We start from the raw sequence: 15703 nt of genomic DNA, 5'->3' as shown, positions 1-15703 counted from the left end.
TAAACTCTATCACCGCTCAGAGCCTTAATGTTCTGATCTGTGAAATGGAGATACTCTTCGCCTCATGGATTTCTGTGAGGTTCAGGCAGGAGGATGCAGGGAAAGCTCTTAGGTGAGTACCAGGCTCATAGTAAGTGATCCGTCAACAGTAGCTCTTCACCGAGCCAGGCCACTTCCCAGGCACAAATTCCCCCGAGCCCAGTGCCCCTCCTGAGCTGCTACGTGCCCCCAGGGAAGTGGTTCAGGCTGTCGAATTCTGTCCTCATGTGCTCTTTGGTTTTTTCTCTTAGGAAAAGCACCTCACTTTCTGCGGCTCCAAAACGTCGAGGTGAACGTGGGGCAGAATGCCACGTTTCAGTGCATTGCTGGCGGGAAGTGGTCTCAGCATGACAAGCTCTGGCTCCAGGTAAGGATGGGAGAGGCCTCGTGTCACACCTGCCTTGGTAAGGGACGGAAGAGTGTGCTGTGATGAAGGGCTTGGTGGATAAGGGGAAGGCATATTTTTGAAGTACCTCTGCTCCTTGGATGATGCTCTGCCTCCATGATCTTATTAAATCTTAATTCTAATTCTGTGATGTAGGCATCAGTATACCCATTTTACAAATGGCCACAAACATAAAAGTGCCAGAACTAGACCTTTCCAAACTGCTGTCCAACAAACCTTGTCCTTTAAGCCCCGATTCCCAGGGTGAAGGCAAAGTGGATATTTTAGATTCTGGGTACATTTGCGTTTCCGTATAACTTTTAAAATCACTTTATCAATTTCTACAAAAAAAAGCCTGTGGGATTTTGATGGGGACTGATGGTATTGAATCTATAGATCACTTTGGGGAAAACTGACATCTTAGCAATAACAAGCCTGCTGACCGTGACATGGTATATTTCTTCACTTATTTAAGATCGTCAGTAATTTTACTCAGCAAGGTTTTGTAATTTTCAGTACAGATCTCGCACATCTTTTGTTAGACTTATCCCTAAGTATCTCCTATTTTTGATGCTATTATAAAAGGCATGTAAAAATGTCAATTTCTGATTTCTCATTAGTACGAGTATATAGAAATACACTTGACTTTCATACATTGATTTTTTTTTGTATCCTGCAGCCTGATAAACTTACTCTATTTAAATTAATTAAAATAAAATTCCGACTCAGGTGCCTGGTCGCACACACATCTAGTAGCTACTGTGCTGGACAAATGCAGATAGAGACTATTTCTGACATTGAAGAAAGTCCTACTGGAGAGCATAGCTCTAGACTGATGTCATCTGGTTCAAGGAAACAGGAATATTGCCTGAAAGAAGCTGACTCCAGTCACCCCCACCTTCATCTGTTAGAAGATCTCTATTATTTCTTCGGACTGACATAGTTTGGATTTTGGTTTCTGATCCAAACCCAGCACATTGTGATGGGAGTTCCGCGGATTACTTCTCTTCTTGCGTTCGAGCCCATTTGCAGCCATTGGAAAATCCCTGGGGCAGAGAGGTCACATCCGGGGCTGGCTGTTCTCCCTTGCTCCTTCGCAGGGCAGTAGAAGGAAAATAACAGTAATGCCTGCCTTTCCTGCTTCCTGGGGCTGGCTGCCCACAGGCCATAAGAGAGCACAGCAAACTTCCATATGTCACTCAAGTATTAAGCAGTGTTCTGTATTCTCTTCATTATAATTAGTATTACAGGGTGTCAGTCTCCCAGGAAACTTTGTCCTTTCAATGGCATTGCCTCCGTTGAGTCACGAGAACGAGACAGGACAATCACAGTGCTTTCAGTACCTTTATTTGAGTTTCCCAATGTTTTTTACGATTGTTCCTGCTGCCGATCTGAGCCGCGTGCCCCGAGCCTGGGACCTATCACTGGAAGGATGTTAAAGCAAAATGTAATCTCCTTTTGGAGAAAATACATGGAAACACATGGTGTGGTGCTTTCCCCCATCGTATTTATTTATCTACTTTTCATTGTAAACCAAATCTTACTTCGCAGAATGCTTTTCAGGTGGCTCACAATGGGACGTAAAAACGTGACAAGATAGTCTAAGTTAAAAAGCGAGGCAGCGCCAGATAGGAGGAAAAGAACTCGCAGGAACTGGTAATCACGCGACAGCGGTGTTTTTTTCCCCCCACATCTGCTGCTTACGTAGGCCACAGCAGCGGAGCTGCCAACGGAATAAAGGAAACTTGTCAGATAGACAGTTCACAATGTCTGTGAGATAAACACAAACCTATTGCTTGGGGAAAATTCTAACTGTTGTTCACACAAGGCCAGGCAGGAATTGTTCCCAGGAGTCCTCATAAAAAAAAAAAGGCGTGTGCTGGGAGGAAAGCAGCCTCCCTCGCGGTCTTATTGAGGGCACGCGAGTGAGTGTCGTAGGCTGGTTCCACGTGATAATGCTTGGTGTAAAAGCAGTTGGGGGATGTGGTTGATGGGGGGGGGGCAGTACGGTAGGGCGATACCCTAGCTCTCTGCTGATGCGTCTGCTTCCTGGGATCCTTTCAGTGCATCTCATGAGTGAACAGGTTTAATGCCTATTTCTTCTAGGAAACCCCTAACGTATTGTCTCCCCCATCTATATTTCAGGAACTATTGGGAGGTAGACAGTTTACCCTAGGGCTCCCTGGCAAATGCCTGCTTGGCTAGTTAAGCCCAAACTTAGATTCAACAAGATGTCGTTTGAGGGAGGTTAACAACATTTCTACAAAATACAAGGCGCCCGTCGTGACACCTGTTCCCCAGGAGACAACAGCAGCCCTGATCTGAGACTGGCTCAGGTTGTGGCGGATTTCTTATGAGATATCGCTTTTGTTCTGTTCTAGTGCCTAGAGGAGCAGCCTGCAGACTCTCCCAAGTTCTGTTCCATTTAACAGGACTGGGGCCACTTAGCCTGGGGATTTCCAAAGGCATTGAAATAGATACATCATGAGCCAGAATCTCCCTAAGACACCTACAGCAGGTCTAACTCTCAACAGTGCTATTTCCTGCTGTCGCTCCCAAGATAAGCTGAGGAATCAGTAAGTCACCAAAGGGAGAACTTTTTTATCCACCAGTTTTAAGTCAGGGAAATAAAGACGGTGGCTTTGTTTCTAGAAAAGTAAGCCAGTGGCCCTTCTTTCTGGCAGTGGTTTGGGAGCAGCTGGTGGGCTCATAGTTTCAGATAAATCCTGCAGCTGTGCTGTAGAGAATACTTGCTTTCGTTTCTATAGAGCAGGACTCTATAGCCTGCTTATCCTTAAGTGGGTTTAGATCATCAATTAATAAGTTAAACGGGAAGACCAGCCCATATCCCTGGTTTACATTCTCCTGGAAACTGTATATGCTCTTTAGAAGACCCCATCTGCTGGTCCCAGCTTTCATGGAGTTACAGTGCAAGCTCTACATCAGATTCAATGGATAGGACCTGTGCAGAAATGTGTATGTCTGAGCCTAGGACAATTCTAATCCTTCAGGGAAAAGGCTGATAAAGGCGAATAAAAGTTGTGAGCAAGCTCATCTTCTTCTGGGATTATGCTCCTTGAGGTAAAGAATATAATGCATGTGTGGCGTATGGTGGAAGACCTGTGCTCCATTCATAACTCACTTCTTTCTTATGTGACACATTAGCCTGAAGAATGCAAACTTGTAATTTTTCAAGCAAATAGACAGTGTGCATGCTGAGTGGAATGTCTAGTCTATAGTTTGGGGAGCCCTTTAAATAAAGAAAAAAAAGAACAATATTCAGGGCACCACTAGGTGTAAAGGTATTGACAGAAATTAGCAGTGAAAATGTGTGTGAGCACATGTTTCCTGCAAGATAATTTGACAATATATATCTAAAGCCTTAAATGTGCACATTCTTCCAACAGATAATTTTACTTCTGGGAATTGACTTAGGAAAATAACCAAAGACAGGGAAAAAATGACCTGCAAGGGTGTTCAAGAGAATGAAAAACTGAAAACATCCTGAATGTCCAGCAAAAGGGACTGATGAAGTCAATGCTGGAATGGAGTCATCAGATATCAGGTTCCAGAAATATATTTCATGACATTTTCACTATATATATTCAAGTGACAGGAGCAAGTTATAAAATAATATGTTCAATATATTAATTTTGATGTACAAGCAAATATATACAGTGGTCCCTTCCTTATCCATGGTTTCACTTTCCGTGGTTTCAGTTATGCATGGTCAATGGTAGTCTGAAAACATTAAATGGAAAATTCCAGAAATAAACAATTCGTTAGTTTTAAATTGTGCGCTGTTCTGAGTCGTGTGATGAAATCTCTTGCTGTCCTGCTGCGTCCAGCCCAGGACGTGAAACATCCCTTTGTCCGGCATCTCCGTGCTGTATACGCTACCTGCCCATTCATCACTTAGTAGCTGTCTGGGTTATCAGATTGACTGTCATGGTATCACAGTGCTCGTGTTCAAGTCACCCTTATTTTACTTGATAATGGCCCCAAAGCTCAAGAGAGTGATGCTGGTAATTCAAACATGCCAAAGAGATGCTGTAAAGTGCCTCCTTTAAGTGAAAAGATATGAACGTATGAAAAAACGTAATATATATAAGGTTCAGTACTATCTGCAGTTTCAGGTATCCACTGGGGTGTCCTGTGGATAAGGGGGACTACTGTATACACATATATACACACAATTGTCTACATGCCTATATACATACATACATGCATGCATGCATGCATACATACATACATATAACACTATGAAACACATATCAAGACATTTAATAATTGATTGTGATGGTAGGTTATGTATGCTTTTTATTTTCATCTCTTTTCTTTTGTTTCATCTAAATACATTAAAATGAATATAGGTCATGAATATAAACAGAAAAAAATGCTACTCAAAGGAGAAGAATGGCCCCTTTTTCCTAGATACAGAGTAGTCGAAGGCGGGTAGGAAGCTGTGGCGGATCCTCGGAGTAGCTAATCCCTCAGTGGGGGCAGCTGCCCCCTTGGGTTCTCCCCTTACCCTCCTCATCACCATCAGGTGCTCCTTCCTGTGTTACCTGATCTTTACGGACGCCTATGGCCCAGAGGGGCCCATGCTCATGCTTCTTGGGGGCTCCCGAGCAGGCCCTGTCAGCCCCACCGCAGGGCTGATCGCCAGGCCTCCCTACAAAGGCTTGGCTCCATCAGGAGGCCTGTACGACAAATAACATTTGAAGAGTCTCAGCAATGAGGCTATGCGTCCAAAAGCTCCACACAGACCTCAGCAGGGGCGGCGTATGTGTTTAGACAAATCACAGGCGTTGGACAGGTTGCAGACCCTAATCTGGCAGGAAAAGGCTCCAGCCTTGTGAGTTGCATCAGCCCAACAGCAGCTACACCGGGGCTGAGGAGATAAGCAGACAATGTTGGTCCCTGCGGAAGCTGATGCTTCCAGTAAACCCGTTTGCTCGCTCCCTGCAGGGCTCCCTCTGGCTCCCAGCGCTGCGTGTTGTGGAGCCAGCTTCTCATCCTCTTGCATCTGTACCGGGGTCTCTTGCATGTGGGCCATCTGTTGAAAACCTGGTAGCCACACCATAACTAAACACTAATGATAAATGAATGGTGATGCTCATAACCACCGATGCTTATTGAGTGGTTATGCATATGATGTATCTACTTCTCGTCACTAGTCTTTTAGGGAGATATTCTTTATATATACCCTGTCTTATAGATGAGGGGACTGAGCCTTAGGGGGGTACATGAGTGGCATGGGTCACAGTCACACAGGTCGTGAGAGGTGGAGGCAGGGTCTGAACGTAAGTCCGTGTCATATACTTAAGTCCTGGGCTCGTCCATCCATGCTCACCTCGTAGCCCTGTCACCTTGTGTCACCACTCCATCTTTTCTTTCCATACAGATGGCTTTTTATTTTGAAAAAATCATTTATTTAGCACATATTTATACAGCTTTAATTTTCACTGTACTAGATACATAAATTGATTTGAGTTTCTCTGGTCTACAAACAAAACTCAATGAAATAAAAACGCCCTTGGACTATTTTGTCAAGTAGCTCCCCTCGGGTTGCCTTCTCACTGGTCATCTCCTTTCTTAGCCACATATCTTAAATGCAATGTCTACATTCGCACTAGGGCATTCTTCCACTGCCACCTCTTCCTAGAAGTGGCTTTTGTGAAGCTCACCAGTGTTGGTTGTTAAAGCCATCAGTGCGTATTATTATTATTATCAGTCCTTATATTTGAGTCTGTTTTCAGCATTTGATGATGCTGACTGCTCCCCGCCTTGAAAATCTTCCTGTCCTCTTGATGTAATGAAATCGTCTGTCAACAGCTATGAAGAGCCTGAGAGTTTACCTTATTTGTAAGATAACGAGTTAGGTTGCCAGTTTCATAGGTGCTGGTGGAAGAGGTGAGTCTCCTGGGTCAGAGACAAGGGGCTTTATTATTCGCCACACAGCAGGCAGCATGAACTTCATGTTTGCAACAGTTTCCCTTGTCCCCGCCCCCCAAGTACGCTGGGGGTGATGTGGGAATGAATGCAGTAGGTGGGGTCTGCGTACGGTAGGTCTGTGCCATAGCTGAGGAAACACCATGTTTAGTATTTATTAGTATCTTTATTGAGATATAAATTGCAAACCATAAAATTTAGTAAGTCTACAATGTGATGGTTTTTAGTGTATCCACAGAGCCATGGCACCATCATCACATGCTTTGTCTACCCTTCTTTTCACCGGTAGGTACCCCAGATGAAATAACAGCTCCTTTAGGGCAACCCGGGGGATGCACATCCAGCTAAGCTTTGGATTTGCACAAGGTTGCAGTCTCTCAAATTCATTGGCACCTGATGCCTCCCCCGGCCCCATCCTGTGCAAGTCACCTCTGAGGACCCTTGCCAACAACCCTGACCTGGAAATTTCCCCTCTCACATATGCTCTTTCTCCTTCTCATGCCTTTGTACTGTATCATCAGTCTCAGCCTATCCTCAGTGTACTTGCTTTGGATTTTGATTCTTGCTCATCCTGGCCCCGGCGCACAAGAGCTGGGAGAAAGAGCCCTGAGCAAGGCCAACCTGCTTCTTGCCCTCATGGAGTTGACCTTCCAGGAGCGAGACAGACATTAAGCAACTAATCCCAGAGTTAAATATTTAATGAAAAACGTGGCCAGGCTACCAGGGGGAAAAAAGGGTCTGCTGAGTAGGGGGTAGGGAGGACACGGAGGATTCTGAATATCACATAAGTGCTCTAGGAAGAAGCAGCTTTTGAACAGAGTTCTGTGAGGTGAACTGAGAATAGTCCAAGAGAGATTGTGCCACGCAGAGAGAGGGCATGTGGGCAGGCCCTTCGCCACCTGCTCAGCCTCTGCTCAGGGCTATAGTTGCCTGTAGGGCTTACACCAGGACCCTCCTGACTCTGCTGGAACTCCAAACCCAGAAATCAACCCCAAATGAGCAGTCAGCCAAGCGTGCTTGGGCCCTGGGGAGGGCTTCAGCACCGCCAATCAAAGTGATTTATGTCCACTTCTGTTTCATTTAACTTCTAATGAAGAATAATCAAAAGCTATTCTTTAGAGATGGCCAAAGAGGTACAGATATGGCCTTCACGTGAATCAATGGGCCAGATTTTTGCCAGTTTCCAAATGTCATGCCATTGAAAGAGTATGACTAAAAGTGAAAAGAATATTTATTACGAGCGATTTTGGGGAATTTCACCTAAATACTTCCACGCCAGGAGATTGCTGGAGCAATTAGCACAATCTTCAGCTGAAAATGCTGGGCCTTATTTTACTTTTACTATTTTTTTTTCAATGCCAGAAGCTCAAACCAGCACATGGAAGGCTTCCAGGACCCTGTGTTAGAATATCTCCTGTACAACAGGCATAATGTCTGTTGCACACAGTTCCCTCCTATTAAAGACCGTAATGTTTCCACTTCTGCTGATTATAAATCAATTACAAGCCTGCATGCACTCTCTGAAATAATGACAGCCATTTTTGCAGGCTATGTCTTATCTCTTTGTGAAGGGAATAATGTCATGACACACAAGAGCAGAGTGGATGAGGGAATTGAGAAACGGCGAGGCTATTATAGATACCTTGATAGCTAATCGGGCACTGTGAAAACAGCAGCCTCTCTGTGGCATCAGATGCGTCTCTTGTTTTTCTCTCTAAAAACATGGTTCCTGAAGATAGAGCGGTCTTGCCTGGGGGGTTGGAAGGATGCTTGTGTGCCTGGGTCACCTATGTTCAAGGGTGGGTATTTTCAACTCCTGCTTTTGCAAAGAGCGTGTGCTCTCCAACCAAGGTGATTTATCCCACATAAAACAAAACAAGCTAAGGGAAGGTGGAATTGGAGTTGTTTTAAAAGAGAGAGATAAGCAGATTCAAGGGGGACAAGAAAAAAAAAGATAGAGATTTCAAAGGAACGATTGCCATGATGAGAAATACGTGATTGTAAACTAGGATTAAGCGGGAACACCGATTCAGCTAAAACATGCCTTTGTTCAATGTACAAGATGTGCGCCCCTGGATGGATGAATTGGGAAAAGGTTCACCTTCTGGGCAGATGAAGCCCCAAAAGCATATAGCTTGACAAGCAGACAGAGCCTCTGAGCAGAGAAAACAGATAACCTTCATCCAAGTGGATGCAGTCAGCCCGAGGTCAGGACTCATGGCTTTGCCAATAGAGCATGGGCTGGATTTGGGTGCCATACCCCTGGTCCATGGTTGAGCATCCTTGGCAGAGTGACTAATTGCCCAACCTCAGGAAGTGGCCTGGATTGAAGGAATGTTTCCATTCATGTGTTCTGGTGCGATTCGGCCCCTTGCTTTGCATTGAGCAATTTAAGATGACTTTAGCCTTCAAGGCTTGGAGACCCCAGACAAGGCCAGCAGCATCGGGAACTTGTTAGAAATTCAAATTATCCAGCCTTACCCCTGACCCACTGAGTCACCCTTGAGGTGAATCCCTTGCGCGCTGACATTTGAGAACCACTGCTTTAGACTGATGGAATTGGATTAAGACAACCTCACCCAAGCCTGATCGCATCCTGGATAGGCCACCCGTTAATAATATATTGTGAGAGTCCATTCGCCAAGAATGTAGGAAGATGCTTTTCCCATCTTTACATATACATGTCTGACTTAGAGACCCTTGAGGCTTCCAGAAAGCTAGGCATCTGGGCCTCTCTCAGAATTTCTCCACCTGTTTTCTAAGGAGCATTCATTTTCTGCAAGATGGTATCTGATGTTCTTTGAACAAGCAAAGTATGTTTCTGGACCATTGCTGTCATATACTGGGTGGCAGATGGGTGATGCTCACTGAGTAAGGCCTCAGTCGCTGGAATCAGATGACCTGGGTCCAAACCCTAATTCAGTCACTTAGCAAAATCATGGAAGGTTTGCTGTTCCTCCTACGGCTCGTGTACCAGCAGCATGGGCAGTACCTGGGAGCTTGCAGAAATGAAAGGTTTCAGGCCCCACCCCGGACTCACTCAACCAGAATCTGCGTTTTTAATGTGTGCTTTGCACGCACATAGTTTGAGAAGTACGATTCTAAGGCATGTCCCTGGACTGCTTTCCGCCTCAGTTTCCTCATTTGTAAAATAGGAATACAGAGGGTGCCAAAAAATATATAGACACATTTTAAGAAAGGAAAACTGGATTACAATTGTAATCCTCAATATATACCGATAACAAAAGATGAATACAAGTCACGTTTGACTTCTGCAATGACAAGAGGTGCTCAAAGTGGTGACCATCAGCATCTAGACACTTCTGATGACGGCGAACTACTGCTTGAGCAACGTGGACCAAAGTGTCCACTTGAATACGTTTTTTTGGCACCCCCAGTATTAATAGGACCTATCTCATGCTTTATCATGCATCAGAATCACCAAGAGGGTTTCTTTCTTTCTTTCTTTCTTTTTTTCCCAAGAGGATGTCTTAAACAAAAATGGCATGGCTCTACCCCTTGAGTTCCTGATTCATTAGTCTAGGGTGGGGCAAGAGAATTTGCATTTCTAACTAGTTCCCAGGGGATGCTAATGCAGTAGGACTGGGGACCACACTTTGAGAACCACTGTTCTAGATCATTCTAAGAGCACTGCTCTTTCCATGCCAACCTCGTTTTTCTCCATGAAGTATGCTGTTTCAATACTTGACTTTATGTTTATGTTTTATCCTTTTTGCTGTCTTGTAGGAATCTTAATCCAGCCTGTAAATTCCTCGGGGCAGAAATTATACTTTCCACACTTCACACTCTCTCATTTTGTTAAATAATGTTTTGTTAAAATAATGAGTACATTTCCAGTGTGATTAATAATAGAATAAGGAAAGGGAAAAAAGAAAAAGCTCAGACTGCCAACCCCAATAAACAACATCTACAGTTGGATGTCAGCCCTGCAATTCTCTTAAAAATGTACATTTCTAACAAGTTTCCAGGTGACACTGATACTGCTGGCCCAGGAACCACCCTTTGAGAAGCACCTTCCTAGGGATTTTGAAAGGACTAAGTGAACTCTATCATGTAAGCCGGTTAACACAGGGCCTAACACAGACTAAATCACTCAGAAATGTTAGTTAATGTGACTTTTACTAAGTAAATGCTCAGACAAATCTCATTCAGGTGAACGAAGTATTTTCCTAACTCACTTAGCTATGGAGCTCTTTATTTATAGGAGGCAAATTTCCTTTTTAGAGGAAGCAGTGTGTTATTTCAGAGGGGCTGGAGGTCTGCTATGGAGGTCAGTTCCAGCCCACCCCCCACCTTCATTTTTTTTGGTAACATAGATTCTGGAGCAGGCTAATCTCAAGGCGGTGGCTCCTGAGATTTCAGGAGATCCTATGCATCATGTACTGTGGGAGAGGGCAGAGATAGGAAAGTGCTGGTGAGATGGATGCTATCAGTGTGTTTGATAGTATCCTGGACCAGCCAGTGTCCCCAACCCCAAGGCACTGGTTACGTTGGCTGCTAAAGGTTCACAGCTCCCCTTCCCCAGAAAACTGCCCTGGGTCAAATGGAACAGTTTCCTCCTTCCCCCACTTGGAAGATCATGGCCAATGCCTGATGCGGGCTGCAAATGCTGGCCCCTTGCCTAAAGGTGGGATCACCTTGGGGGTACACCTCATGCTCTGGAGCTCCCGTAGGACTGGGTTGAAGCTACACTCCAGTTTTTTTCTTTGTTTGTTTGTTTTAAGATTTTATTGGGAAATTGGGGGAGGGAACAGAGTTGGGGAATCGGGGAAGGGGAACAGACAAGTTGCTGTCCTTTGGTTCTTCAGTCTAGTTGTGGAAGACGTGGCTTCACTGGCCCATGTTGGTATTGTGATCATTGCGCTCTTCCCGGGTGAGGCAGATCGCTCGCCGGCCATTGGACGGCCGCTCAGGCAGCTCTTGGCTGCTCACACCAGCTGCCGGCCACTCACGGTAGCTCACAGCAGCCCACTGCAGCTTCACTGCAGTCTACGGTGTTGCCGGTGACTCATGGCAACCCAGCTCCAGGTCGAGCTGTTGTTCTCCATCTTAGCTATAGAGGGCGCAGCATCGCTGGCCCATGTGGGATCTGAACCGGTGGCCCTGCTGCTCAGAGCTCATGCTCCCAAGCCCACTCTTAACCAACGCACCACTCGGCCGGCCCAAGACTCCAGTTTTGACCACACCCTTGCTCGGTTCCCCTCGCCCTCTCTGTCCTGCAAGCACTCAGTAAGTCACCACATCTTGGGCTCTGCTTCCAGGGAGCCTGACCGAAGACACCATCATCAGTGCCCACTGGGAAATGTATTCAGCTGGTTCATAGACTCGGAGGGGCTAGAAGATGATTCCACTTTCAAATAACAGACATAGGTGTCTGAAAGCCTTGCCGTAAGGGGAAAGAAAGCGTGCCCTGAAATTTTAGAGGAAGGATCTACTCATGTCGGGAAAATATCACAAGAGCCAGAAGAAAATTCCCAACAAGCTGGAGCGGTGACACGGGTCTAAGGGTCTGACAGAGTCTTCCCCAGGCTTTCATTTGCATCATTCAGTCTTGGTTCTCTCTGACTTTCTCCAGGACTTTGACTGCACTTCACCGGCCTGCCCTCTTTCCTAGCATCCTAGCATTTGCATCCCTGTGCATTTACGTGGCACCTGACATCTTGGTTGGGAAGGTTGACTCCCCACCTTGACTCTGGGCAGTGGTCCATTTCAGCTCCTGGCGTACCCCCTGCCTCACCCCTCCCTGTCCACTCAAACCTGCCCAGATGCTTAGGGGCTGGATTCCTGAGTTCTTTCCTGCTTAATGAAACCTCCAAGTTGTTTTCTCCCCTGGCATTTTCTCTTTTGCCCCTCTCAGGGGCTGAGACAGTGGCTGGGACCTGTGCTTCTTAAACATTCACTCAGCTTTAATCCCATCTCCTATGTTGCCACAGCATTCTGGCATGTTAGCCTCTCACCATCGCGGATCGTCTCGAATCCCCCCTAATCTCTGTTTCTGGATTCCTGCTCATCTGCTTTGACCTTCAGCACCTACTTGCCCTTCCATCTGAGCTCATCTCTCTGAACTTAACCTTCGTTCCTCCTTGCCCACGGTCCATCACAGTGCTGTTTCCTACCATGGCTCTGGGCCCTCTTGCTCGTCCCCGTCCTGCTCTTGTCTGCTCCCAATATGACAAGTGTGATTATCAAAAGGCCTATTTTCCAGAGATTTTATAAGACAACCTGCAATTTCCTATCTTTCAATGGGAGAAAGCCTGGTGGTTCAGGAGCTAAACAAACAAACAAAAAAAAATGTGAATTGTTCAGGGGGATGCACTTAATCCTCTTTGGTTCTGCTACAATCTGACATCATTAAGAAGAAAAGTAAATAATAGTAGAGGAGACATCAAAACAAAATGTAAACTAAATGTGAAAAGGAATGTTTTGCACTTAAGCAGCCCGTTGCTCTTTGTGTTAGCTTCTCATTGCTGATGTAACAAATTATACAAACGTAGTACTTTAGTACTATTGATTACCTTACAGTGGGGGAGATCGGAAGTCAGATATGGGTCTTTCTGGGCTAACATCAAAGTGTCGGCGAGCTGCATCCCTTCTGCAGGTTCCACGGGAGAACCCCTTCCCTCACCTTTCCCAGCTTCTGCGGGCCGCCTGCATTCCTTGGCTCATGGCTCCTTCTTCTACCTTCAAGCCATCAGTCCTGTCACTCTGACCTCTGCTTCTGTCACCACATCTTCTCTAACTCTGATCCTTTTGCCTTCCTCTTTCATGTCTAAGGTCCCTTATGATTACATTGGGTCCACCTGGATGACCCAGGATATCTCAACATCCTTAACTTAATCACATCTTCCAGGTCCCTTTTGCCATGTAAGGTGACATAGTCACAGGTTCCAGGGATTAGGATGCGGACATCTTTGGGCTGGGCCTTATCCCTTACCCTGCTTTTCGTGGCTAAGTTCATGGTTAATTTGGAGAGTTCTGCCAACACTAGAATATCCCTTTTAGTGCTAAGTGTGCCAATGCTTTCTCATGTATTCATCACAATAACTCCACTAAGTGAAGACTAGGATCAAATACATTGTATATATGAGGAAACTGAAGCCCAGAGAAATTAAATCACCTGCCCAAGTTTGCATAAATTGAACATCTGATTATCAGTCCCTATCCTGTCTTTCTCTAGCTATATCCCTGTCCTCTTATAAGTATCTACATAACAGTCGCCTCCTGGGAGCTCACCTGTGACCACTGGGGGAATAGCCACATCCAGGAGAAGATGTTTCAGATTTGGAATCAACTGCAGATGAGGAGTTTTATACCAGATTGGTTTATTTATTTATTTTGGATATATTATTTTTTTCTGTCTGGATTTTTTATATACTTTTTTATCCTTAACATTCAATATTTTTGTGAACAAGTGCCTCAATTATTGTGGTTTTCATAAATTTCACCAAGTAGATGGCAGGCCATTTCAATCTGAAGATTTAGGTCTTACTTTAGTACAGGAAAGTGACCTAATATATCTTGGGATATGGTTTCTGTTCCATCATTCAGCTCTCTTCCTAGGGATACCAATTACTTAGATGGTAGGTAGTTGTCTAGCCTCTGTTTTCTTCATCAATTCATCTCTCTCCAATTCCTTTTATCTTTGCAGTTTTGTTTTCTGGGTTATATTTTTCAAGCCTGTCTTCCAGGTCACTGATTTTTCTGCAATGTTGCTTCTGCTACTAATCAACTTTTAATGCCATTTAGAATTCTGCGGATGACATTGTGATAATTCTTCCCTTAGCTTATTTTCTTTCTTTGTACTTTCCCTTATCCACTCACCTGTTAGCTTGTGTTTCTTAGAGCCCGTGTGTTGACTTCCCTCTTGGTCTATCCTTTTTTAATCCCTCGCATTTCTTGGCTGATCAAAGCATTGGATGTCTGAGGAAAAGCGCTGTGTCTCATGAGCTGTCTGTTTGGTTGGGACATATGCATTTTTTCTTATTCCCCTCCACCTTCTACTCAACATCCCTACCTCCACTCCTATCTTTGCTTGCTTGCTCACTCATTCATTCATTCATTTTTGTCTTCAGCTAAGAAATTGGTGACAACTAGGTGGATTCTGGTCACAACCATTACCCACACTCTCCCACATTTGGGAATGGGGGTACTGGAGGAGGTGAGTGATGGGGGAGTAGTTACCGCCACATTAGAGTAACACACATGGTGTTTTCAGGACCAGCTCTAAAGCCAGATGCCCTGCCTTAAAAACCCGGCTCTGCCATTCTGAGCTGTGCAAGCTTGGGCAGGCCATTTCATTTCTCTGAGCGTTAGCTTCCTCATTTATACAATGCAGGTATAGTAATAAGTGTGCTCACCTTATGGAGTTTTGTGAGGGATTAATGAGAAGGCATGGAAGACACCTTAGCCCACAGTACTTAGTCGCTATTAGCTTCACAAAGAAGTAAGAGATAAGAGCATTTATGATGTTCTAGATAAATCAGGTTAAAAGACACCCACCCCTCCATCACTCATCATTCACTCAAGCATACCCCACAGTAGCCTTGCAGGGCCTTGCTCTCCAGCGGGGAAAGTGGGCTTCTTTGGTGATTCCATCTCTTCTGAGGCCTTGTCAATCATTCAGCCAATTCTTCCTGAAATCAGGGCACATTCCTGGCATTTGCCAGAATTTCCTCTATTTCCTGTTTGCACTATTTTGGGAAGGGGAACTGTGTTTGGAGTCTGGTCGGTTCTCATAGTTTGGTTCAAGTTTTACTGAGAGGCAGGTTGTTGGCAGTTTCAGCCCTAATGATGCCCCCACCTCCACCCCACTCCACCCCCTTCCACCCCCTTCCATTTCCTTGCATTGGTTTTTGTCTGGTTACGTTGCATAGTTTCTGGAATGGGAGGGAGGTATGACTGCCTCTCCCACTGCCATGGCTTTTTAAAAATATCGGCTATTTTAGTAGTTTCAAGTATAAAAGCAATACACGGTTTTTGGAGGTGGAAAGTCCAGAGAATGCCAAAAAAGTAAAGAGAAGAAGAAAACCATCACCTGCAACCTCCTTGTCCAGTCTGGAGAAAGTCCGCTGGGGGCCTTGGTTACCCCATGGTTCATGGCTTCCTGCTCAATGCCCTCCCCAGCTGTCCCAACCTCATTCTCTTGGTACAGCTGAGCACTTTGGCTCTACCTTCTCATGTCCCAGTCCTGACACATTAGTGATGGAGGCAATGAAAGATGACATGGGTGGGCATTGATCATGCCTGTGGTGGAACTGTTTACTTTGTGCAGGAAGCAATGAAGATTGCATCTCAGGAGACTCA

At 45.1% G+C, this 15703-nt stretch overlaps 1 protein-coding gene across 1 annotated transcript in view; it reads left to right on the top strand.

The window, feature by feature from the left end:
* PTPRT (protein tyrosine phosphatase receptor type T) overlaps positions 1 to 15703 on the top strand; it is a 1070914-nt gene that overhangs the window by 391005 nt on the left and 664206 nt on the right. Inside the window, exon 5 of the mRNA XM_019636904.1 lies at positions 291 to 406. Within this exon, the coding sequence (XP_019492449.1) occupies positions 291 to 406 (116 nt within the window). The remainder of the gene's footprint in view (positions 1 to 290; positions 407 to 15703) is intronic.

This window comes from Hipposideros armiger, unplaced genomic scaffold, assembly GCF_001890085.2.
Source record: "Hipposideros armiger isolate ML-2016 unplaced genomic scaffold, ASM189008v1 scaffold_31, whole genome shotgun sequence".
Taxonomy (NCBI): domain Eukaryota; kingdom Metazoa; phylum Chordata; class Mammalia; order Chiroptera; family Hipposideridae; genus Hipposideros; species Hipposideros armiger.
Note: the sequence above shows the minus strand (reverse complement) of the source record. Positions and strands in the feature narration are given on the sequence as shown.